Source organism: Lagenorhynchus albirostris, chromosome 20 (assembly GCF_949774975.1).
Source record: "Lagenorhynchus albirostris chromosome 20, mLagAlb1.1, whole genome shotgun sequence".
In the NCBI taxonomy this organism is placed as follows: Eukaryota; Metazoa; Chordata; class Mammalia; order Artiodactyla; family Delphinidae; genus Lagenorhynchus; species Lagenorhynchus albirostris.
The window spans coordinates 59,148,294-59,172,726 of record NC_083114.1 but is presented as its reverse complement, the minus strand read 5'-3'; the positions used below and the strand labels follow the sequence as shown (position 1 = coordinate 59,172,726).

At 41.6% G+C, this 24,433-nt stretch overlaps 1 protein-coding gene across 13 annotated transcripts in view; it reads left to right on the top strand.

Moving 5' to 3' along the window:
* CEP112 (centrosomal protein 112) overlaps positions 1 to 24,433 on the top strand; it is a 416,092-nt gene that overhangs the window by 74,757 nt on the left and 316,902 nt on the right. For all 13 annotated transcript variants that reach the window (XM_060134197.1, XM_060134198.1, XM_060134199.1 and 10 more), the window contains 2 exons: positions 1,809 to 1,927; positions 8,029 to 8,172. In XM_060134197.1, the coding sequence (XP_059990180.1) occupies positions 1,809 to 1,927; positions 8,029 to 8,172 (263 nt within the window). The remainder of the gene's footprint in view (positions 1 to 1,808; positions 1,928 to 8,028; positions 8,173 to 24,433) is intronic.

The following is a 24,433-nucleotide window of genomic DNA, read 5'->3' as shown; positions in this document are numbered from 1 at the left end:
TCCCAGCCTGTTATAATAGTCAGAGGCAGAATGGAGTGGGAGAGAGAGACAGAGAGCGAGAGGGGGAGAGGGAGAGGGAGAGAGAGGCGAGCACCCCGCTTATTAGGAAACTTGGTCTCTAATCCCAGACCTGCTCTTCAGCGTCTGCTGTGTCACATCAGCAAGTCTCTGCGCCTCAGCTTACTCGTTACAAAATGGCGCCACTAGATAAGTAATATATGTGAAGTCCCTTCAGCTCAAGGAGGTTATGCTTCCATGCTTCTGGAATTTTGTGTGTAAGATGATGAGGACCCAGAATATCTGAACGATGGCAGTGGGAGTAGTGAGAATGGGACGCAAGAAGAAATTGTGAAGGGTCTGGGGAATGATAAGAGGTCGGTGATGAGTAAGAGGGGAGTGGAGAGGTTTTCCTTGAGCCGCTCCAAATTCCAGTGGCTACAAAAATATTTAAAATTTATTTCTAGGTTTTCGTTTTTTACCCTGATTCAAACCAGGCAGTTTAAACATGCCGAAGGTTTAAAAACATTATTTCCTAAGGCTTTTTGACTTGCAAACAGGGCTTAGTTTTAATTTTAGAATTGTGAAGTAAAATGTTGTAGATGCTATTAGACTAATATTAGGTTAACTTGGATTCTTCTTCTCACCTTATTTGTTGCACAGTTGAGATATAAGAGTGAAAGAAATTTCTATGTAAATGTTTATGAAAATTTTGCTATCTTGAAGTAAGTGAATAAAAACCTTCAGTAAGCTAAGGAAATACTGCATTCAAGCAGATACACAGCTGAATTTATTTTGCCATCCAGATGACATGAATATATTAAACACATTTTCACTTGAATCAACGACAGTTTAAAGCATTTTGAAAAAGATAGAAATTTAAATGATCTATAAGAGAAGTCTTTTATATAATTTAAAGCGTATTTTGTTTTAGTCACACAAACTTTGGCAATGATTTCAGTGTGTCCAGCAGCAGCATGTTGTAATGACGGCCCTTCATCTGTGCACTCAGTACACATAGTTGGGAGTACTTGCCTCTGTGCCACTCTTTTGCTCTGTGGATAAAAAGTTGAAATATCTTTCTCCTCAGGAAATAAGCAAGTAAACCATTATAACACATAATGTAATAAGTGACTTAGAAATCTATGAGGCTCACGGGGAATAAAGAGGAGCTTCTTTCTGCCCCTGCAAGAGGAGGAGCCTGGTTGGCGAACGTTCCATAAAGAGGGCGCGACTCGGGCTGAGACTAAAGATGCGCCATGTTGCAGCAGGGAAGGCTGGGGCGTGCCAGGTAGATCAGTGATCGCATTGGGCAGCGACGCAGGAGCAGAAATGGGCTCAGGGGTCTGCAGATAGGCTGGTACAGTTTATGAGTTTAAACATATGGAAGTGGCAAAAGATGAGGCCAGAAAGCAGCCAGATCATGAGGAGCTGTCCTCACGCCAGAGGTTTTTGGCCGCCGTCTTGTAGGGGAGGGGAGCTGCGGGGTGATTCTAAGTCTGGGGGTGGCGCTATGGGATCTGCACCGTAGGAAGACCCCTTCACAGCGGCGGAGGATCCACTGGAGGGGAATGGTACGGAGGCCAGCACACATTGTCGAGGGAGTGAGTAACGGGGGATTCAGCCAAGGCTGTGGTAGTGGAAATGAGAAGAAGAGAGGAAAGAGTAAGAGAGATTTTAGGGGGGAGAACGGATAAGACTTGGAGGGAAATGGAATGATCTGTTAACTGGTACACTATGTTTTTATTATCATCAGACTCTTAACGTGGCAGCTAGAATTGGTTTAACTATGTTTTCATCATTTTTGACAGTTCAGACCCTTGTACGTGAATGTCAAGTTATCAGAGAGACCAAAGATAACCAGATTGCAGAGTTAAAAAAGATATGTGAACAAAGTACAGAATCTCTGAATAATGATTGGGAAAAAAAGGTAAGCCACATAAAATAAAATAGTTATGGAAAAATATAAAGGGTTATACTTTAACGGAACAAATTTAATTATAAAAATAATGGGTGTTCACAAAATATACAGAAATGTTTGAAAAAATAAAAATAACTTAATATTCTAGACTAACTGGAAATAGCTGTTCGTGTTTTGGTATATTTTTTCTGGAATTTTAATGGTTTGTAAACTAGTTTTCATTTAGAAAAGTTACTTTTAAGAATTCTTGAATTTAATTAAAGTTCTGAATTTTTTGTCAGAGCCAATAGATTTTAAGCGAAATTAGCAGGGATGGAACAGCAGGTAGTTTTTGGAAGTTAAACTGTTTAAACTTTGGATGTAGGCCCTGGATCATTTCTTTTCTGAAATCTCAGGTAACACAATATTTGTAGCATAAATTTGTTTTTGATGTAAACAAGATCAGTAGTGGATGGCTTATTCTTGGAGGAGCATTTAATTCCGAAAAATATTTTCATAAAATTCAGCAGTGCCAAGAGTAATGTAAAAAATGCTCATTATGAACGAGTCTTACATAGTCACGTGCAGTACTTTCATTAGGAGCCCTTAGCCATTAGTTGACATCACAGTACGTATGTAAGAGGAAAGAAGCACGTTACTTCTTTTGAGGAGCTCTGTGATAAAGGTCTGCAGTTAACTCCTCCTCCCGATTGATAGTCCCTGATTAATCTGGGTTCAGTCTGTTTTCCTGAGAGCTCTGATACCTCCCCGGGCAGACACAGGACTTATCTGTCCTGGCTGTGGCAGCTTCAGTGCCAGCCTGGGAAGGGCCCGTGTTCAGAGGGGCAGACTTAGCTCTTTTCTAGTTGCATTTTCATTTGCGTGGTTTTATCTTTTCTATAAATTTGGCATATTCTTCTGCTTGCATCAGGTCCATTGTGTTCATAGTAGCCCCTGACTCCCTTTCCCCTAGTTCCGTCTTCCCCAATTTAAGTTGTCTGGTGTCTGCAGAGAAGAGTCTCTGTCTCCTGCCATGCGCAAGGGTACGTTTTATGCTTGCAGCTGGACCAGCAGCTCTTTCTTACGGTTAACACGGTGATTAGTGGATGTGAAACACCGCAAATGTGGTGAAAGGTCTTTTTTGTGAAGTACAGTCGCATGTAAATCTGGGCAGAGGTGAATGCCTGGTGCAAGCAGGGTAGGTGCCAAAAATGAGTGAGCAGAGGATAGATGTATGTTGTGATTTTGCGGTCATCCACTCACAAAGTGTGAAGTATCTGTACCGCCAAGGTGAGGTGAGGTGATACGTGTGTGTGTGTGTGTGTGTGTGTGTGTGTGTGTGTGTGTGTACTCCCTCGTAGAATTCTCCATCCTACATTTCTCACTTTAAGGCCCAGGTATCCAACTACCTCGTTAAGATCTCTCCTTTTTAGCTTTTTTAGAGTTATCCTGTGATTGACGCAGCAATGCCTTTCCTACCTACATACCCAAGAGAAATGAAAACGTGTCTGCACAAAAAGTTATACATGAATGTTCATAGCAGTATTATTCATATGAAAACCAAAAAGTAGAAATCAACTGCTGAGTGGATAAATAAAATGTAGTATATTAATACAATGGAATATTGCTGGGCAGTGGAAAGGTATGAAGGACTGGTACACGCTACAACATGGGTGAACCTTGAAAACATCATGCTAAGTGAAAAAAGCCAATTATAAAAGACCAATTCTATGACTCTGTGTTAAATGTTCAGAATAGGCAAATCTATAGAGGCGGAGAGATGAGGGACATGATAGCTAAAGAGCACAGGTGTTCTTCTGGGGTGATAAAATGGATTTTGGTGATGGTTGCGTAAGTCTGTGAATATACAAAAAACCCTTGAATGTCTGACTTGAATTGGTGCTCTGTATGCTATGGGAATAAAGCTGCTAACGTTAATAAAGCTGTGGGGAGAAAATGGATCTCTCCTTGATCTAAATTCCATCATTCTCCCCAAACTCCATCTTCTTCCTTTGCTGCTGAAGCAGCCTCCTCCCGAGGTTCCCCTTCCCCCTGTTCCCGATGGTGGTGGCATCTGCTCGGCTGCCGCACACTCTTCTTTTGCCTCACCTCTCCCACCTCATCACTCACACTTCTGTTCTATCTGTTGTGATTTATTCACATTGTCCCTCCCCTGGGTCTGGAGACCGTGTCTCTGGCCTCCGTCGCTATAACTGGACCCTTGGCACCTCCGCAGTCCGTGCCCCATGATACAGCCGTGTTGACGGTCTTTCTGAAACACAGATCTGGTGTTCCTCGTCACCGTGAATCACCCCAGTGGTTCCCGGTGGCCCTTGGGGCTACGAGGCTCTTGGTGATTGAGACGCTGGTCACCACTGAAGCCTCTCTTCCTTTGCCGCAATCCGGCTCCCCTTCTTAACTTTTCTGCTGGCTGCACAAGACCATGCCAGTTACCCGGCTCTGCCATCTATGGGCCTTTTTAAACATCGAGTTACGACTCACGTGCCATAAAATCTGCCTCTTAGAGTGTACAGTTCAGTGGTTTTCAGTCTGTTCATGAGGTCCTGCCACCATCACCACTGTATGGTTTTCAGGGCATTCCTGTCAGCCCAGAAGATACCTGGTACCCGCTGTCACTCTCTTCCCATGTTCCCTTCCTCTGCCCTCTGCAACCACTCATCCACTTTCTGTCTCCACACTTTGGCCTATAAAATCATGCAATACATGGCATTTTGTTACTGGCTTCTTTCACTTATCATAATGTTTTTAAGTTTCCTCCATGTTGTAGCATGAGTCAGTAGTTCAATCCGTATTCTGGTCAAATAATATTCCATTGTGTTGAGGTACCGCGTGTCACCAGTTGGTGGACATTTGGTTCCACTTTTTGGATAATAATGCTTTTATGAAAATTTGTGCACAGGTTGTTGTGTGGCCTGTGTTTTCATTTGTCTTGGCTCCTGAAGAGGGAGAAGCACTGCCTGCATTTTCCTTTCCTCGCCCCTCATAGCACTTCTGACGCCACATGTGTGGGCTTTGCGCACATCAAGCAGTTCCCTTTGACGCCAGTTGGATGTCCTATAATTCAGTTAAATTTGACACTATTTACCTAGAATCAGTATCACATCCCACAAGTTAAGGTCTCAGTCCCACAAGAGTGCGCCCACTTCAACGTCAGTCTAAAGTCCCAGGTTGTCGCCTGTACGTCTGACGAAGTGGCTATACATAGGAGTTCTCACCACCTCCTCCCTGGATTCCATGATTTGCTGGAATGGCTCACAGAATGTAGGGAAGCACGCACTGACATTCTACCATTTAACCATTTTATTGTAAGGGATATAATAAGAGATGCAGGTGAGCAGCCAGATGAAGAGATGCACAGGGCCAGGTATGTGGGACGGAGCGCAGAGCTTCCCCGCGCCCTCCTGGCCCACTGCTCTCCCAGCACCAGCTGTTCACCCGCCTGGAGGCTCTCCAAACGCTGTACTTTTGGGATTTTTATGGAGGCTTTATCATGTGGGGATGATTGATTATAAATGTAATCTTCAGCCCCTGTCCCCTCCCTGGAGGATGGGGGTGTGCTGCAAGTTCCCGGCTTCTGATCATGGATGGCTTGTTCTTTCGGGTGACCAGCCCCCATCCTGAAGCTGCCCAAGAGCCCACCCAGAGTCGCCTCCTTGGAACCAAAGACAGTCCTGTCACCCAGGAAATCCCAAGGGATATAGGACCTCAGAGCCAGGAATTGGGGGCAGAGACCAAAATACATTTTTTATATATATATATATATATTTGTGTTATATCACAGGTATATAATTAAGAGTGGAATTTCTGGGTTATGTGCTAATTCTGTGTTTAACATTTCAAGGAATTCCCATACTGTTTTCCAGAGTGGCTACACCATTAACCTGTTGGCTTTTACGATACTTTTTCTTCTATTTGGACAGATGCCTGGTTCCTCTAGGTCTCCTGTGGCATGAGGCAAGTACATGGTCAAATGTCCAGGCTATAGACCAATCTGTAGGATACTGAGAGGGTCTTTGCATCCCCTCAACCCGTTGCCAAGCCCTGGCTAAAATACCTCCTTGTGGGTTTATAGATCCCCTTATTGTCAGGGCCACGATGGCATCCTATGGCTTAGCAAGGTTTGTACTTTAGAACATGCCTAATAATATTTGCTGCTTAAGCAGTTTATGCCTCAGGGGAATGTTTGCCCTCTGAAGGCTCCTGGGCCGAGTGACCTGGACTCCAGTTCATTGCTAGGCTTGGGGGAGCTCTCGGTGACGCATTTGCTTGATATATGGTAGATGCTAATAAAATGTGCTGGATGGATGCAGTCAAAATTCGCTCTGCAGTTAGCTGGCTAAGTCCGTGGATGTGAGACCTGCGGGTGCGGAGGGCCGACCGTATTCTTGGACGACACCGTTTACGTTGGGGCCTGAGCACTGTGGATGGTCCGGAGCATACGCCTGGTGGCTGCCCAGGGCCGACGGAGTGCGCGATTAGTCCCCAGTCAGACCTCTAGGCCAAGTGCGCCTGTCCCCTCCTCAAACGGCTGGGCAAGTTCCAGCACGCTTGTGCTGTGGCTGCGCTCTCACCCTGTGGGCTCCGCTCTAAGCCCCCGGGTGAGCTGTAAAGGGCTCAGGCTGTGCAGACGCGCCCCAGGGGCAGCAGGCCCCGGCCTCAGAAAGCGACGGTGGTGCCCCTGCGAAGGCACTGCACTCACGGGCCCCTGCATACAGCAGGGGTTTGACGTTCAGGCGGTGTGTGGCGTGGGACGTATGGGGGACCACGCATGTGAAGAAACCACCGCAACCTTCCACGTGACTCCTCTACACCCTTTATCAGTGTTGCTGTGCACGTCAGTCAGCAGCTGCGAAGCAGTTCTGAGATGCAGGCGCTGTGGGCTTGGCTGCATTCACGTGCCAGACAAGTGACTGACTTCTGAATACCAGACATGACACTGGTTTAAAACGTATACCTTGGCAAAGAAATATACCATATCAGTGATTTGCGAGACCACTTACAAATAGTCAAAATTGCATTTGTTAAATTTGTGAAACCCCAGGATCTTCCGTACGGCTATTACTGAGCCATCCTTGCTCTTCCTGTTCAGCCAGAAACTAGAAGGAAAGTTCCTGGGACCCTTCCCACTAACAGGTGTAGTTATGGCCTGTCTTCTCCTCTCGTTTCCACCATCTCTCAGGGTTTTCCCTGTCCCTCCAGTATCTTCCTAGTCAAATAAGGTCTCTGTGCATGTGTCATACCCTTGTCTGTCCTGCCTACTCAGGAATGGGAAGTAAAATGTATCTTTTAGACTATTTTGGGCTCCTGCCCCCCACCCAACCTTGAATGAGTCAGGGATTGGATACAGGGGAGAGGAATTAGATTCTGAATTCCCCTCCCATGAAAGTAAGTGAACAAACGCCCACAAGTCTGGGAGCACAGGTGTTCAACTCCCTTTGGAACCTGTCCTTTGAACTTTGGTTTCCTTACCTCAGTTACATCAATACTTTAGAGCTTCATCCGTTTAAACATGTGTACATAATCTTCATAAAAAAAGACCAGTATGCATGAGGACATAGAGTTCTCCCTGGAGAACTCTCTTTGATTTATAAATACCATCTTTGTGTCCACTTTTGTAAAGGTTATGGGATGGATAAAAATAGTTTCTCATTGGGGGTTAGGGTGAAGGATAAAGCATTTTTAACATTACTCTTGTGCAAAATTTCATGCAACTAAGATGAAAATACAGACAGTGACATAATATTCCTAAACAATAACAATATTATAAATATTTCTGTTTTCTGATTTCAGGCTAATACTGGTGTTGTTTAGCTGACGCATTGTATTATCTGATTTATTTACTGTTTGTACCTGAGGTGGATAATTTCTTTAATTATTTGTTTATCCATTAAAATTTTCAATTCAGGAAAGTAAACAAAAAATTGTTTCTTAATCATGCTCTTTACGTGGTATCTTTACTTTGAATGTTTATTTATGAGTTTTATATCTTTTGTTGTTCAGGTCACCATATAAATAAATAGAGAAGTATAGGAAAACATTTTTTTCTGAATTGCAAAATAGTCTATTCTATAATAGTAGTGAAAGAGTCAGTTTTTGATTTCACCGTGTAGCTCCACAATGCTGTAGCAGAAATGGAAAAGGAAAAGTTTGAACTTCAGAAGCAGCACACTGAAAATATCCAAGAACTGCTTGAGGACACAAACGTGCGTCTGAACAAAATGGAGGGTGAATACGTGGCACAAACACAGTCCACAGTAAGTCCTTTTTTTTTTTTTGTCTTTTCTTGTTGTGTTTATAAACTGTCCTGTTCATCTCCATGTCCCCATGCTTCCAGGATGTGTGCAGTGCATAAATAAGTATGTTACAGAATTAACAGGAAACATCTCACCTTCCCACTCGACACGGGCTTACACGTGACAGTGGACGGTCTCTTTGAGGTGTGCCGTGGGATTTCACCCTGGATTGTTTGATGCCACTGTTTGTTTTAAACCCACAGAAGCCTTAACAAATCTTTCTTCTTGTTTTCTTCACTGACTTTCAACCTAGAGATAATTTCTTTTCTTGCTTTATTTCTGTTTTATTGTTTGTTTCAGTCTTTTTAACTGAAAACTTGATTGTTTTTCTGAAAACGTCTCATGCTAGTGTGAAGACAGTCAAATTGGAGATAGGAGTAGTGTGAGCGATCGAGGACAGGTTTTCTTAGTAGATTTGTCTTGACCGAGGAGCCAGACACGGATACCACATGGGTAAGCCCCAGAGTCCCCTTCCGAAAAGGATGCAGAAGGAGGGCACTGTAGTGCACAGCAGGAGACAGTAACTTTCTCCAAGGGAAGACGGGGAACCCCTGAGAGCCCCCTCAGTGAGCACTGCTTGCAGAGGGTAGGTCTGAGGGTGTGAATGTTGTCAGCCTTCAGAAGCTCAGCTGACTTCCTGAGATACAGAAGCCTGGGCAGGTGGGCTGAGGGGCAGTGAGGGGCAGGCGGGCTCAGGGGCCCCTGGGCCAGGGCTCCTCACGTCTGGGGCAAGTGCACCTTGTCAGTCTTGTTTCTGATATATGATACGACTTCGTGGTGTATGGAGCCCTGTGTCCTTCCCTGACCACTCAGCTCACCTGGGCCAGCCTGGCTTGGTCCAAAGTGCTTCCTTGAATTTAAAGCTGTGGAATTTGAGCAAGAATCCATTACCCGGGCTTGTCTTGGAGACCCTAGGCCAGCTGAAGGGCCTGTGTCGGAGGGCTAAAGAAATGGGGTGCAGGATCCACAGTGATCTGGGGCCTGGGCTTTAGGTCTCGGGCTCAAATCCCAGATCCTTAAAGCCGTGAGTGCCACGCGAGCTCTTCAGATGTTTAGTTTCCTCATCTGTCAGGTAGGGTAACAGTAGTAGTAAAGTGTAATACATGTCGTTGAAAATATTAAATAAATTAATATACATAAGTTATTTAATAAGAGCTCAATAGATAATTGTTAATGTCTTTGAAATAGATAATTGTTAATGTCTTTGAAAATGTAACATACAAGAAAAGTAATCAAGAGAGCCATATACATGAGAAAGTACTCAATTCAAGAAGTTAATCAATGTTTGCTCAAAGATGGCAGGTTGAACTTGGTGTTGGCCTCCATTCCCTCCCACAAAAATGGTAGTAAAGGGGTAAAGGAAAAGGCATAGCCAGAAGGACAAAGAGAGTGTGAGGGCAATAAGATTCTGGAGTTGGAAAGGCATGGATGAGCTGACACTGACCCAGCCGGTTCAAGAAAGCAGGACCTACATCGGCATTGGGGAATCTAAGAAGCAGGCTGAGTTACACGTGGGCCTTCCGGGGCTCAGGACCTGTTGTACTGCTCACCTCGGGAAGACGGGGTGCAGGTGCTGCTTCAGCACATGGAGAGCTGGGTGGTTTCAGATGCAGCTAGATGTGAGATTGGGGTGAGGAATACAAGCCGGTTTATTATACCATTCCTCCTACTTTTGTACGTTTGAAATGTCCCATAGCAAAACTTTTTTTAATGATAAAATTAACAGCAAAAACCAGCCAGCTCTTTACATCCTCTCCCCCACATCGTGAAGCGTGGGCCTGCTTCTCACCCACCTCAGCGGAAGGTAGGAGGTTACCCTCCGGAGGGAACGGCCGCCTCTGGATTAGGACACGGGGGCACAGCTGGGATTTCTTAGCGCAGCATCTCTCTGTGTGCAGAGAGCATGTCCTTGGGGGGGGCCCATGAGGGGCCAGGTTGTAACCCTCTCCCCACTTTCCACCGCAGAGAAAGCATGAAAAAATCAGGTCGCTTGTTATGAGGGGAAAAATGCTAAGCTGTCCTCAGATTTCTTCACCTCAGCGTTCCATGCCAGAAGACAGTGGAGCAACACTAAGAGATAAACTGAGAAAAAGCGTGGCCTAAGGCGGTTTTCAAGGGAAGGACACAAGCAGTTTCAAACATCAGCAAATACCTTTGATTTTTATCTGTGTTAAATGTCACTCCCGTGTCTCTAGGTGTGAGTATTGGGGGCATTATTTGAGCCCTTCAAATTTGTGTTTTTCATTTTCCTTTAATTCCGATAAATTTATATACATTATTTCTTCAAAAAAGTCTATCCTTCCTACTCCTTGGGTCTTATTTTATGTTTTCTGTCTCCTTGTATTTTCTTCCTATCCTCTGCTCCTAGGATAGTTTCCCATTCTGATCTTATTCTTACCAATTAATTTTTTAGTAGATTTCCTTCTGCTGTATTTATTTTATTTCTAATTGTATCTATTACACCTTTTATTTAAATTATTATTGTTTTCATATCCAGTATTTTAATTTGGTTTTTCTTTCTCCCCTCCTTTATCTTCTTTAGGAATTTCCTGTTTTTCACATTGTTAATATATTCTTTATCTTCTTAAATATGCTTATTAGGCTTATTTGAAATTCTTGGTCCATCTGTTTAATTATTTGCCTTCAGAATATTATATATTACATATTACTACATTATATATGTATTATAAATTATAGTTGCTATATATTTTATTATTTATATATACATGTATTGCTGGCTTTCTTTCATAGTTGTCTGAAGGTGTCTAATTATTTTGTACTGTGAGCTCATGTCCTTTGGGTTTATCCATTATTCTAAGGTGTATTGGGGAAAAGCTGGAAGACCAGATCCTTGTGGGGATCAATTATACTTTAAATAGTGAGGAGGAGGTGACCCTCAGGGCAGAGAGCCCCAGACAGCATGGGACCACTGCTGAGCTCTCCTTGGCAACTTCCCATTTGTAACACACAAACCTCTTTAACCCTAAGGAAAATGCAACTTTGGAGGGAGGGCATCTCCCTAGATTGTAGTATATCAGCCCCCAAGCTTTGGAGAGAGAGATGATCTTTTGATGAAAGAAGGTCTTATTTTTAACTTATTCAAATTTATCAATCTTTTATAATTAGTGCTTTTTAAGTCTTTTTTTATATAAATTTATTTGTTTTAGGCCGCGTTGGGTCTTCGTTGCTGCGCGTGGGCTTCCTCTAGTTGTGGCGAGTGGAGGCCACTCTTTGTTGTGGTGTGCGGGCTTCTCATTGCGGTGGCTTCTCCTGTTGCAGAGCATAGGCTCTAGGCATGCGGGCTTCAGTAGTTGTGGTGCGCAGACTCAGTAGTTGTGGCTCGCAGGCTCTAGAGCATAGGCTCAGTAGTTGTGGTGCACAGGCTTAGTTGCTCCGCAGCATGTGGGATCTTCCCGGACCAGGGCTCAAACCCGTGTCCCCTGCATTGGCAGGCAGATTCTTAACCCCTGCACCACCAGGGAAGCCCTTTATGTCTTGTTAAACAAATCTTTCTCTAGTACAAGTGCGGAAAGGTTCACCTATATATTCTGCTAAAAACTTTAAAGTTTTGTTTTTAACAGTGAGTTCTTAGTCCATGTGGAGTTATTTTTTGTGCCTGGAATGAGATAAGGATCTAATTTCATTATTTTCTACCTGGATGACCTTCTTCCCCACATGCCCTCCTCCCCCAATTCCTACTTTTGGCTAATTCCTCCTTTACTCATTGATCTGCCATGCTGTCAGCTGTCAGACTTCCATATATATGACGGTCTTTCTTCTAGTTGGTTGGCTAATTTGTCTACCTCTGCTAGTATCATACAGTCTTCATTATTATAGCTTCATGGTTACTCTTGATGTCTGTTAGAGAAGTCTTCCTTTCTTCCTTGTCCATCAGAAGGGGCTTGATTATGCTGAGTCCTTTTCTTTTACATATACATTTAGAATCAGCTTTCCGAGATGATAAAATAAAACCCAGGGGTCTCTTGAACTCCTTTTGTAATGTTTCTTCCTGAGTCTTTTATATTTTTGTCACATAAAATTTTTATACTTTTGTTGTATAAAAGACTCAGGAATAAATGTATATGTCATAACTTTTAACCCTTAACATGTATGTAATAAATATTTTATTATAGTTTATTGTACCTTGACTAGAACTTGCAGAAAATGTTAAATAATGGTGATGATAGTGGATTTAAAAATAAATTTTTTTCTTTTGGAAAAAAATATACATATACTCTCATTATTGAAAATTTAGAAAAGTGATATAGTCAAAAAGAAAAAAAATGAATGTCTACATAATAAAATTACTCTTATTGGAAGTGTGTGAGAGTGCCCATTCTTCTACGTTTTGGGCCCAACAATGGGTGTTTTAATTAAAAACAAACAGACAGACAAACCAAAACTTTGCCAATTTGATAGGCATCTTAGTTTCCTAGACTGCTGTAAGAAATGACCACACACCTGGTATCTCAGAACAAGAGAAACTTATTGTCTCACAGTTCTGGAGGCTAGAAGTCTGAACTCATGGTGTCCACAGGGCCCTGCCCTCTCTGAAATCTCCAGAGGAAGATCTTTCCTTGCCTCTTCCTATCTGGTTATCTTTTTTTTGTTGTTGTTTTTGTTTTTTTGATGATAGCCTTCCTAATGGGTACAAAGTGGTATCTCATAGTGGTTGGTTTTGATTTGCATTTCCCTAATGATTAGTAATGCTTAGCATCTTTTCATGTGCTTATTGGCTATTGTATATTAACTTTTGAGAAATGTCTATTCAAGTTCTTTGCTCTTTTTATGATTGTGTTGTTTGGTTTTTCCTTGTTATTGAGTTATAGGAGTTCTTTGTATATTCTGGGTGTCAGTCCCTTATCAGATATATGATTTTTTTTAATTGCCTATTTAAAGACTGTCCAAATACAGTCACATTTTGAGGTGCTAAGGACTTAGGACTTCAGTGTATGAATTTGAAGGAAGACAGTTCAGCCCATAACTATTGTATAAGTTAACAACAAATGTAGCATGCTGTATAAAAGTGAAAAAGCCTAAGTAGTTTTTGGCTCATGAGGTTAAATTTACCAGGCACCTAACATGACCAGGCATTGCAGTGGACCCTGGGGACAAAGTAGTAAACAAGAAGTCCCTTCCACAGTGTTCATGTTTCCATGGGGCGACAGCCAGTGAACAGCTACAGGTGTCCAGTAGTGATAAGTGGTGTGATGAAAAAGAAGCCACTGTAAGACATGCATTTAAATGGGGTGATTTCAGCACTCCCTCTTTCGAGAGCACTGGAATCACAACTAACTGCTGAACAATCATCGACAGGAAGACACTGGAACTCACCAAAAAAGATACCCTGCGTCCAAAGACAAAGGAGAAGCCGCAGTGAGACGGTAGGAGGGGCGCAATCACAGTAAAATCAAATCCCATAACTGCTGGGTGGGTGAGTCACAAATTGGAGAACACTTATACCACAGAAGTCCACCCACTGGAGTGAAGGTTCTGAGCCCCATGTCAGGCTTCCCAACCTGGGGGTCTGGCAACAGGAGGAGGAATTCCTAGAGAATCAGACTTTGAAGACTAGTGGGATTTGATTTCAGGACTTCAACAGGACTGGGGGAAACAGAGACTCCACTCTTGGAGGGCACCCACAAAGTAGTGTGCGCATTGGGACCCAGGGGAAGGAGCAGTGACCCCACAGGAGACTGAACCAGACATACCTGCTAGTGTTGGAGGGTCTCCTGCAGAGGCAGGGGGTGGCTGTGTCTCACCATGAGGACAAGGACACTGGCAGCAGAAGTTCTGGGAAGTACTCCTTGGCATGAGCCCTCCCAGAGTCCGCCATTAGCCCCACCAAAGAGCCGAGTAGGCTCCAGTGTTCGGTCGCCTCAGGCCAAACAACCAACAGGGAGGGAACCCAGCCCCACCCATCAGCAGACAAGCAGATTAAAGTTTTACTGAGCTCTGCCCACCAGAGCAACAGCCAGCTCTACCCACCACCAGTCCCTCCCATCAGGAACCTTGCACAAGCCTCTTAGATAGCCTCATGCACCAGAGGGCAGACAGCAGAAGCAAGAAGAACTACAGTGCTGCAGCCTGTGGAGCAAAAACCACATTCACAGAAAGACAGATAAAATGAAAAGGCAGAGGACTATGTACCAGAAGAAGGAACAAGATAAAACCCCAGAAAAACAACTAAATGAAGTGGAGGTAGGCAACCTTCCAGAAAAGGAATTCAGAATAATGATAGTGAAGATGATCTGGGACCTCAGAAAAAGAATGCAGGCAAAGATTGAGAAGATGCAAGAAACGTTTAATAAAGACCTAGAAGAATTAAAGAACAAACAGCTAGAAGAATTAAAGAACAAACAAACAGAGATGAACGATACAATAACTGAAGTGAAAAATATACTAGAAGGAATCAACAGCAGAATAACTGAGGCAGAAGAATGGATAAGTGACCTGGAAGACAGAATGGTAGAATTCACTGCCATTGAACAGAATAAGGAAAAAAGAATAAAAAGAAATGAAGACAACCTAAGAGACCTTTGGGACAACATTAGACGCAACAACATTTGCATTATAGGGGTCCCAGGAGAAGAGAGAGTCCAGGAAGCACAGAGAGCCCCAGGCAGGATAAACCCAAGGGGAAACATGCTGAGACACTTAGTAATCAAGCTGACAAAAATTAAATACAAAGAAGAATTATTGAAAGCAACAGGGAAAAATGGCAACATGCAAGGGAACTCCCATAACGTTAATAGCTGATTTCTCAGCAGAAACTCTACAAGCTGGAAGGGAGTGACACGATATATTTAAAGTGATGAAAGGGAAGAACCTACAACCAAGATTACTCTACCTGGCAAGGATCTCATGCAGATACCACAGAGAAATCAAAACCTTTACAGACAGGCAAAAGCTAAGAGGATTCAGCACCACCAAAAAAGCTCTACAACAAATGCTAAAGGAACTTCTTTAAGTGGGAAACACAAGAGAAGAAAAAGACCTACAAAATAATTAAGAAAATGGTAGTAGGAACATACATATCGATAATTACCCTAAACATGAATGGATTAAATGCTCCAACCAAAAGACACAGGATCGCTGAATGGATACAAAAACAAGACCCATATATATGCTGTCTACAGGAGATCCACTTCAGACCTAGGGACACATAGAGACTGAAAGTGAGGGGATGGAAAAAGATATTCCATGCAAATAGAAATCAAAAGAAAGCTGGAGTAGCAATACTTATATCAGATAAAATAGACTTTAAAATAAAGAATGTTATAAGAGAGAAGGAAGGACACTACATAATGATCAAGGGATCAATCCAAGAAGAAGATATAACAATTATAAATATATATGCACCCAACAGAGGGACACCTCAAAACATAAGGCAACTGCTAACAGCTATAAAAGAGGAAATTGAGAGTAACACAATAATAGTGGGGGACTTTAACACCTCACTTACACCAATGGACAGATCATCCAGACAGAAAATTAATAAGGAAACACAAGCTTTGAATGACACAATAGGCCAGATAGATTTAATTGATATTTATAGGACATTCCACCCAAAACCAGCAGATTACACTTTCTTCTCAAGTGCACGCGGAACATTCTCCAGGATAGATCACATCTTCGGTCACAAATCAAGCCTCAGTAAATTTAAGAAAATTGAAATCATATCAAGCATCTTTTCCGACCACAGTGCTATGAGATTAGAAATCAATTACAGGGGAAAAAACTGTGAAAAACACAAACACATGGAGGCGAAACAGTACGTTACTAAATAACCAAGAGATCACTGAAGAAATCAAAGAGGAAATCAAAAAATACCTAGAGACAAATGACAATGAGAACACGATGATTGAAAACCTATGGGATGCAGCAAAAGCAGTTCTAAGAGGTAAGTTGATAGCAATACAAGCCCACCTCAAGAAACAAGAAAAACCTCAAATAAACAAACTTACCTTACACCTAAAGGAACTAGAGAAAGAAGAACAAACAAAACTCAAAGTTAGTAGAAGGAAAGAAATCATGAAGATCAGAGCAGAAATAAATGAAATAGAAACAAAGAAAACAACAGCAAAGCTCAATAAAACTAAAAGCTGGTTCTTTGAGAAGATAAACAAAATTGATACACCTTTAGCCAGAGTTATCAAGAGAAAGAGGTAGAGGACTCAAATCAATAAAATTAGAAATGAAAATGGAGAAGTTACAATGGACACCGCAGAAATACAAAGCATCATAAGAGACTACTACAAACAACTCTATGCCAATAAAATGGACAACCTGAAGAAATGGACAAATTCTTAGAAAGGTATAACCTTCCAAGACTGAACCAGGAAGAAATAGAAAATATGAACAGACCAGTCACAAGGAATGAAATTGAACCTCTGATTAAAAATCTTCCAGCAAACAAAATTCCAGGACCATATGGCTTCACAGGTGAATTCTACCAAACATTTGGAGAAGAGCTAACATCCATCCTTCTTAAACTCTTCCAAAAAATTGCAGAGGAGGAACACTCCCAAACTCATTCTACGAGGCCACCATCACCCTGATACCAAAACCAAACAGAGAAACTACAAAAAAGAAAATTACAGAGCAATATCACTGATGAACACAGATGCAAAAGTCCTCAACAAAATACTAGCAAACAGCATCCAACAACACATTAAAAGGATCATACACCATAATCCAGTGGGATTTATCCCAGGGATGCAGGGATTCTTCCATATACGCAAGTCAATCAATGTGATACAGCATATTAACAAATTGAAGAAGAAAAACCATATGATCATCTCACCAGATGCAGCAAAAGCTTTTGACAAAATTCAACACTGATTTATGATAAAAACTCTCCAGAAAGTAGGCATAGAGGGAACTTTCCTCAACATAATAAAGGCCATATACAACAAACCCACAGCTGACATCATTCTTAATGGTGAAAAACTGAAAGCATTTCCTCTAAGATCAGGAAGAAGACAAGGATGTCCCCTCTAGCCACTATTATTCAACATAGTTTTGGAAGTCCTAGCCATGGCAATCAGAGAAGAAAAAGAAATAAAAGGAATCCAAATTGGAAAAGAAGAAGTAAAACTCACTGTTTGCAGATGACATGATACTATACATAGAGAATCCTAAAGATGCCACCAGAAAGCTGCTAGAGCTAATCAATGAATTTGGTAAAGTTGCAGGATACAAAATTAATGCACAGAAATCTCTTGCATTCCTATACACTAACAACGAAAGATCAGAAAGAGAAATTAAGTAAACAATCCCATTCACCATTTCAACAAAAAGAGTAAAATATCTAGGAATAAACCTACCTAAGGAGATAAAAGACCTGTACTCAGAAAACTATAAGACACTGATGAAAGAAATTGAAGATGAAACAAACAGATGGAGAGATATACCATGTTCTTGGATTGGAAGAATCAACATTGTGAAAATGACTGTACTATCGAAAGCAATCTACAGATTCAATGCAATCCCTATCAAACTACCAATGGCAATTTTCACAGAACTAGAACAAAAAATTTCACAATTTGTATGGAAACACAAAAGGCCACAAATAGCCAAAGCAATCTTGAGAAAGAAAAACGGAGCTGGAGGAATCAGGCTCCCTGACTTCAGACTATACTACAAAGCTACAGTAATCAAGACAATATGGTACTGACACAAAAACAGAAATATAGATCTTTGCAACAGGATAGAAAGCCCAGAGGTAAACCCATGCACCTATGGTCAACTAATCTATGACAAAGGAGGCAAGGGAATACAATGGAGAAAAGACAGTCCCTTCAATAAGTGGTGCTGGGAAAACTGGACAGCTACATGTAAAAAATGAAATTAGAACACTCCCTAACACCATACACAAAAATAAACTCAAAATGGATTCAAGACCTAAATGTAAGACCGGACACTATCAAACTGTTAGAGGAAAACATAGGAAGAACACTCTTTGACATAAATCACAGCAAGATCTTTTTTGATCCACCTCCTAGAGTAATGGAAATAAAAACAAAAATAAACAAATGGGACCTAATGAACCTTAAAAGCTTTTGCAAAGCAAATGAAACTACAAACAAGATGAAAAGACAACCCTCAGAGTGGGAGAAAATATTTGCAAATGAATCAGCAGACAAACGATTAATCTCCAAAATATATAAACAGCTCATACAGCTCAATATTAAAAAAACAAACAACCCAATCCAAAAATGGGCAGAAGACCTAAATAGACATTTCTCCAAAGAAGACATACAGATGGCCAAGAAACACATGAAAACCTGCTCAACATCACTAATTATTAGAGAAATGCAAATCAAAGCTACAATGAGATATCACCTCACACCAGTTAGAATGGGCATCATCAGAAAATCTACAAACAACGAATACTTGAGAGGGTGTGGAGAAAAGGGAACCCTCTTGCACTGTTGGTGGGAATGTAAATTTATACAGTCACTATGGAGACCAGTATGGAGAGTCCTTAAAAACCTAAAAAATAGAATTACCATATGACCCAGCAATCCCACTTCACTACTGGGCATATACCCAGAGAAAACGATAATTCAAAGAGACGCATGTACCCCAGTGTTCATTGCAGCACTGTTTACAATAGCCAGGTCATGGAAGCAACCTAAATGCCCATCGACATACGAATGGATGAAGAAGTTGTGGTACAAATATACAATGGAATATTAGTCAGCCATAAAAAGGAACGCATTTGGGTCATTTGTACAGACGTGGATGGATCTAGAGACTGTCATACAGAGTGAAGTAAGTCAGAAAGAGAAAAATATCGTATATTAACTCACATATGTGGAACCTAGGAAAATGGTACCTATGAACCAGTTTGCACGGCAGAAATAGAGACACAGATGTAGAGAACAAACATATGGACACCAAGCGTTTCGGGAAAGCAGTGGGGGTGGGTGGTGGTGGGGGTGGGATGAACTGGGAGATTGGGATTGACATGTGTACACTGATATGTATAAAATTGATAACTAATAACAACCTGCTGTATAAAAAATAAATAAAATGAAATTCCAAAGAAAATCATTGGGGTGATTTCATCCTCAAGGAGGTGGAAATTGGTTCTTGGGATTACAAAATTTAGATATTATAATGGATTGTGACCCTCCAGCAGGCATAATTTATAAACAGCAAGACTGTGGTATTAAAATTTCATAGTAGGGGATGATTAGAAGAAAAATATCTAAACTGGCTTCTTAGTTAATTAAGTAATGGCAATAATTGTTTTTTTTTTTTTCGCGGTACGCGGGCCTCTCACTGTTGTGGCCCCTCCCGTTGCGGAGCACAGGCTCCAGACGCGCAGGCTCAGTGGCCATGGCTCACGGGCCCAGCCGCTCCGTGGCATGTGGGATCCTCCCGCACCGGGAGCACGAACTCGCGTCCCCTGCGTCGGCAGGCGGACTCTCAACCACTGCGCCACCAGGGAAGCCCTGGCAATAGGTTGAGCAACACTGGTATGTGGAATAAAGCAGAGGCGAGCGCTGCTGCAGACAGGTGCTGGGGAGCCTTTCTTATGAAGGTGCGATGCTTACACAGCGCCTTTGAGAAGTATGGGGGCTGTGCGATCCTCTGGGAAAAGCGTTTCGGGCAGAAGGAATGGCCTGTGCAAAGATCTGAAAGCTGGGACTGTCCGGCAAGTTCATAGAAGAGCAAGGGGTGGTGCTGACGGGGCTCTGGGAGCAGAAAGGAGCAGAAAGGAGCGTGGTAGGAAAATTCGTCAGTGGGCAAATCGGGGAAAACCCTGTATTGGGTTATTGTTAACAATCCTTCATACAGTTCAGTGAATTTCTGGTATATTTGTATTGAATTTGTATTGGTTGAGCACATGAAAGTGTTCCATCTGACTATTATTTTTAAAGAATCTGTTTTGCTCTGTGCGGAGAACAAACTCTGGGTGGCCAAGAATGGGAGCCGGGACCAAGCAGGATGCTGGTGTCATAGGTACAGGAGGGAGAGGTGGGCGGCTTGGCCTTGGGTGTCAGTGAAGAGGTGGGAACTGCCAAGTGCTGCTACTGTGCCCTGGGATGGGGAAGCCTGAAAGTGGATCAGGTTTACTAGGGGGAAAAACCAAGGGTTTATTTTCTGGATAATCAGCATAGTGATGATATTCAAAGCCATGAACAAAACCCAGATTTATATCTGAAATACATTTTCGTCATCTCAACATCCTAAATTTTCACAGAAGTGAATAAATATATTAAGTAATTTTAGGGTTGAAATTTATGAAACATATTGATTGTCTAAAATGCCTACTGCATTGTTATATTTCATTAGTTGAATATCATTGAGTAATAGCTTTCACAGTGGAATTTTAATTTTTATCAATTTGGGATGTAAAGTAAAGTGATACTTTGGGGCCAAGAGGTTACTGTTAGAGAAACTTCTTTATATTTTTAATGAAAGTTGAATTTAAACATGAGCATTCAGACCTTGTCATTAGGTAACAGTAAGTATAGAGAGAAATGGACAGAGTCTGTCGGCAGCACTGAATTTAAGAATCATCAAAACCAGACAGATCTTGCTGAGCCGCTCCTGATTTAACAGTTAAACAAGGTGGAGTTCAAGGCATGGCTCCAGATGGAAGGTGAGCCTGTCACTGAGAATGAGTTCCTGTGTCTTGTTCTTTCAGGCTTTTTTGGTTTTTTGTTGGGTCTTATTCTGTTTCCGTGCCATTTATCGTAAGCAGACAATTGTATAGATGATTAGACTCATGTCTTTTGGTATTGGCAGGGCTTTTCTTGTGTGAAATTAGTAATTAAACATGTAAACACTGGATTTTGGTTTTTTTTAGTTTTGAACTGTATTAAATTTATTTAGATAAACAGAACACAAAATAATGTTGATAGAAAAGTGACATTTTTATAACTAAATCAGTGTGGAGTAGCATGTTACATTGCTCTTCTACTTGGAAATATTCCAAGTTCTTTTGAAATAAGATATATAATTCTTCATTATTTAATCTTAAACAGAGTCCCTTAAACACTGGGTTTTTAAAACAATATATTAGAACTTAGAAATATGAAAATGATAGCAAAATTCTTAGATGCTTGGGGAGGGGACAGCTGTAAAATACAGGGCTCTCTTCATACCAGGGTTTAGACACACAAAGTCTGTGAGTAGATTTATTGAGATTTTAGGCTTTATTAGTGGAATTCTTTACCCATTTCTGTACCATGGATGCCACTGGCCATCTTGTGAAGTTTATGCACCCCTTCTCAGAATAATATTTGAAAATTTAATAAAATATATGAGATTGCAAAGCAATTATATTGAGTTACAGTCATCAAAATATTAATAAATCAAAGCCATGATAAAGTAATACATATGCTTCTAAACTAATGCAGTACATTTCAAGATTTAGCAGTGGGCCTGATAACTATTGTAATTTATGAATAATGAGGAGGACCAACAATATCAGTGATTATCCCACACTGCATGGTCTATGGAAATATCTATGTTCCTGTTATTCATAGGTCTTGCTCATACTAACTTGGTTGTTGGCTGTGTTCATAGTTAAAGGGAAATGCTGAAGGTCAGTTAGTTAGGGGACTGAAAATAAAGAGGAGCTATTTTTTTCCATTCAGAGTCCCCGACACTCTGAATTCTATTCATGGACCTGAATCAAGTTTAAAGAGTATCAAAAGGGCCTAGACACATGAAGTATTGTGTTAACTATTATTAACTGTTATTGTTAGTGGCATGTGGTGATTCATACAGCAGCTCGTCACTCTCTGAGATGGCCAGGATTTGTCATTTTATAGTCGCCACCAGAATTTTTCTCCCAGCCTCACAATTTTAAAGAAAAAACTACCACATAGCACCAGTTCATCATTTTGAACAAGATGACCTTTTAGAAAAATAGATTGTATTTTTTAGGACAGTTTTAGATTTACAGCAAACTTGAGAAGATGGTACAGAGAGTCCCTATATACCCCACACCCAACTTCCCCTCTTTGTAACATCTTACGTTATTTTGGTACAGTTGTTACAATCAGTGAATCCACAGGATACCTTAATAAACTGAAGTCCATAGTTTATTCCGTTTTCCTTAATTTTTACCTAATGCCCTTTTTCTTTTCCGGGATCTCATCCAGATACCACATTGTATTTTCTGCTTAAGTTCCTTTTGGTTGTGGCAGTTTCTCAGACTTCCCTTGTTTTTAACAGCCTGGACAGTTTTGAGGAGGACTGGTCAGGAATATTGTATAATGCCCTGTATTGGAATTTGTCTCATGTTTTTCTCATGATTAGACTGGGGCTATGGGTTGAGGCAGTAAGATCACGGAGGTACAGTGCTGTTCTCGGCATATCACATCAAGGGTATATGCTACTAATGACTTACTGTGGATATTAACCTTGATCATCTGGCTGAGGTAGTGTTTGTTAGGTTTTCCACCGTGAAGGCATTCCCTCCCTGCCTTTCCATACTGTCCTCTTGGGAAGGAAGTACCTATGTGCAGCCTGTGCATAAGAAGTGGGGAGTTATACTCTCCATACTTGAGGGTGGAGTATCTATGTAAATTATTTGGAGTTTTTCTGCATGGGAGATTTGTCTCTTCTCCCTCATTTGTTAATTTATGGAATCATTTATTTTTATCAGTATGGACTCATGGATGTTTATCTTATGCTCTGGGCTATAATCCAATATTCCTTTATTTCGTTGCTTCAATTGTTCCAGCTTCAGCCGTTGGGAGACCCTACAGAGGCCCCTCTGCCCCTTTGACCCACCCCATCAATGTGGGTTATATGGAGATGGTATTAGAAACCAAGATCTGTTTGCTGGGTGTGTACTTATTACTGCTGGGGTGTCATTTCTTTCATGTCCTCTCACCAGACAGAGTATTTGCGTATATATAAACCTGTATATATATGCGTATCTATAAGCATTAGTATATGTAACCATCTGTATCTGTATTAAGCTAATCATAATCTCTTAATGATGTCTGTAACTGTAAACCATTACCACATGGATTATTCTAGCCTTTTCCTCCCCTCTGTAAATTCTCAATCCAACATTGGAAACTTGGCCTCCACCATCATCTTCTAATGGTTCAATTTCAGTGTACAGAAATGGATATAATCAGAGTTGTTGACCCATATCCCCATGGGAACCAACTTTGTCAACTAGGGAACAGTGCTTACGTGCAATTCCTTTTGCCTTTGATCTCACAGATGCCACTCGTTTCAAACTTGCGTAGGTCATCACCTTTCCCGCTACCCCTTCAAAGAGGTTTTTGTGTGTTTGTAATAGAACTAGACTCTTGCTTCACAGCCTGCATCTCTTCTGGGGAGGAATGTACCAGTTCTCTTGGCACATTAGATTCTGAACCTGGAGGACTGATGATCTTTCCACTTTTCATCTCCTGCATTTAGTATTTTACTCGATCATACTATTTACTTCTCTGAAAATTTTCCTGGACCTGCTCTCTCCCCTTCTGTTTCCACAGCTACCACTAGAGTTCAGGCCATTGTTGCCTCATTCCGGGATCTTCCAGTAGCCTGCCGGTTGCTCTCCCATTCTCTTGTTCCAAATCCCACAAGTGCAGTTTGTCCCATTTTCCCATGACTGAGAACTTGAATTACTAATCTAATGCCTATTATAACTTCTGTCTACAAGGCATGTCCTTTTAAGAACTCCAACCTCGTCTTACGAGTGCCACCTCTGAGTTCACAATGTGGGAAGATATTCTTTGTACCCAAGGTAATCTGTTTGTTCCTTCTCTGGTCCTGCAGTTATAAACTCTGGAATTCCCCTCCAACACTGTTTGTTACAGCCTGAAAAATGTGATTCTACACCAGCATCTTTTTATGATTCTACATCAGCATCTTTTTTTTTTTGGGGGGGTACACGGGCCTCTCACTGCTGTGGCCTTTCCCATTGTGGAGCACAGGCTCCGGACGCGCAGGCCCAGCGGCCATGGCTCACGGGCCCAGCCGCTCCGCGGCATGTGGGATCTTCCCAGACGGGGTCACGAACCCGTGTCCCCTGCACTGGCAGGTGGACTCTCAACCACTGCGCCACCAGGGAAGCCCATGTTCTAATCCTCTTAATATATATTATCTTTTATGGAATAGAAAATTTTAATTTTAATGAAGTCCAATTTATCAATTTTTTTTTCATGCATTGTGCCATGGACGTTGTGTCTAAAAAGTCATTGCCAAACTTAAGATAATCTAGGTTTTTCAT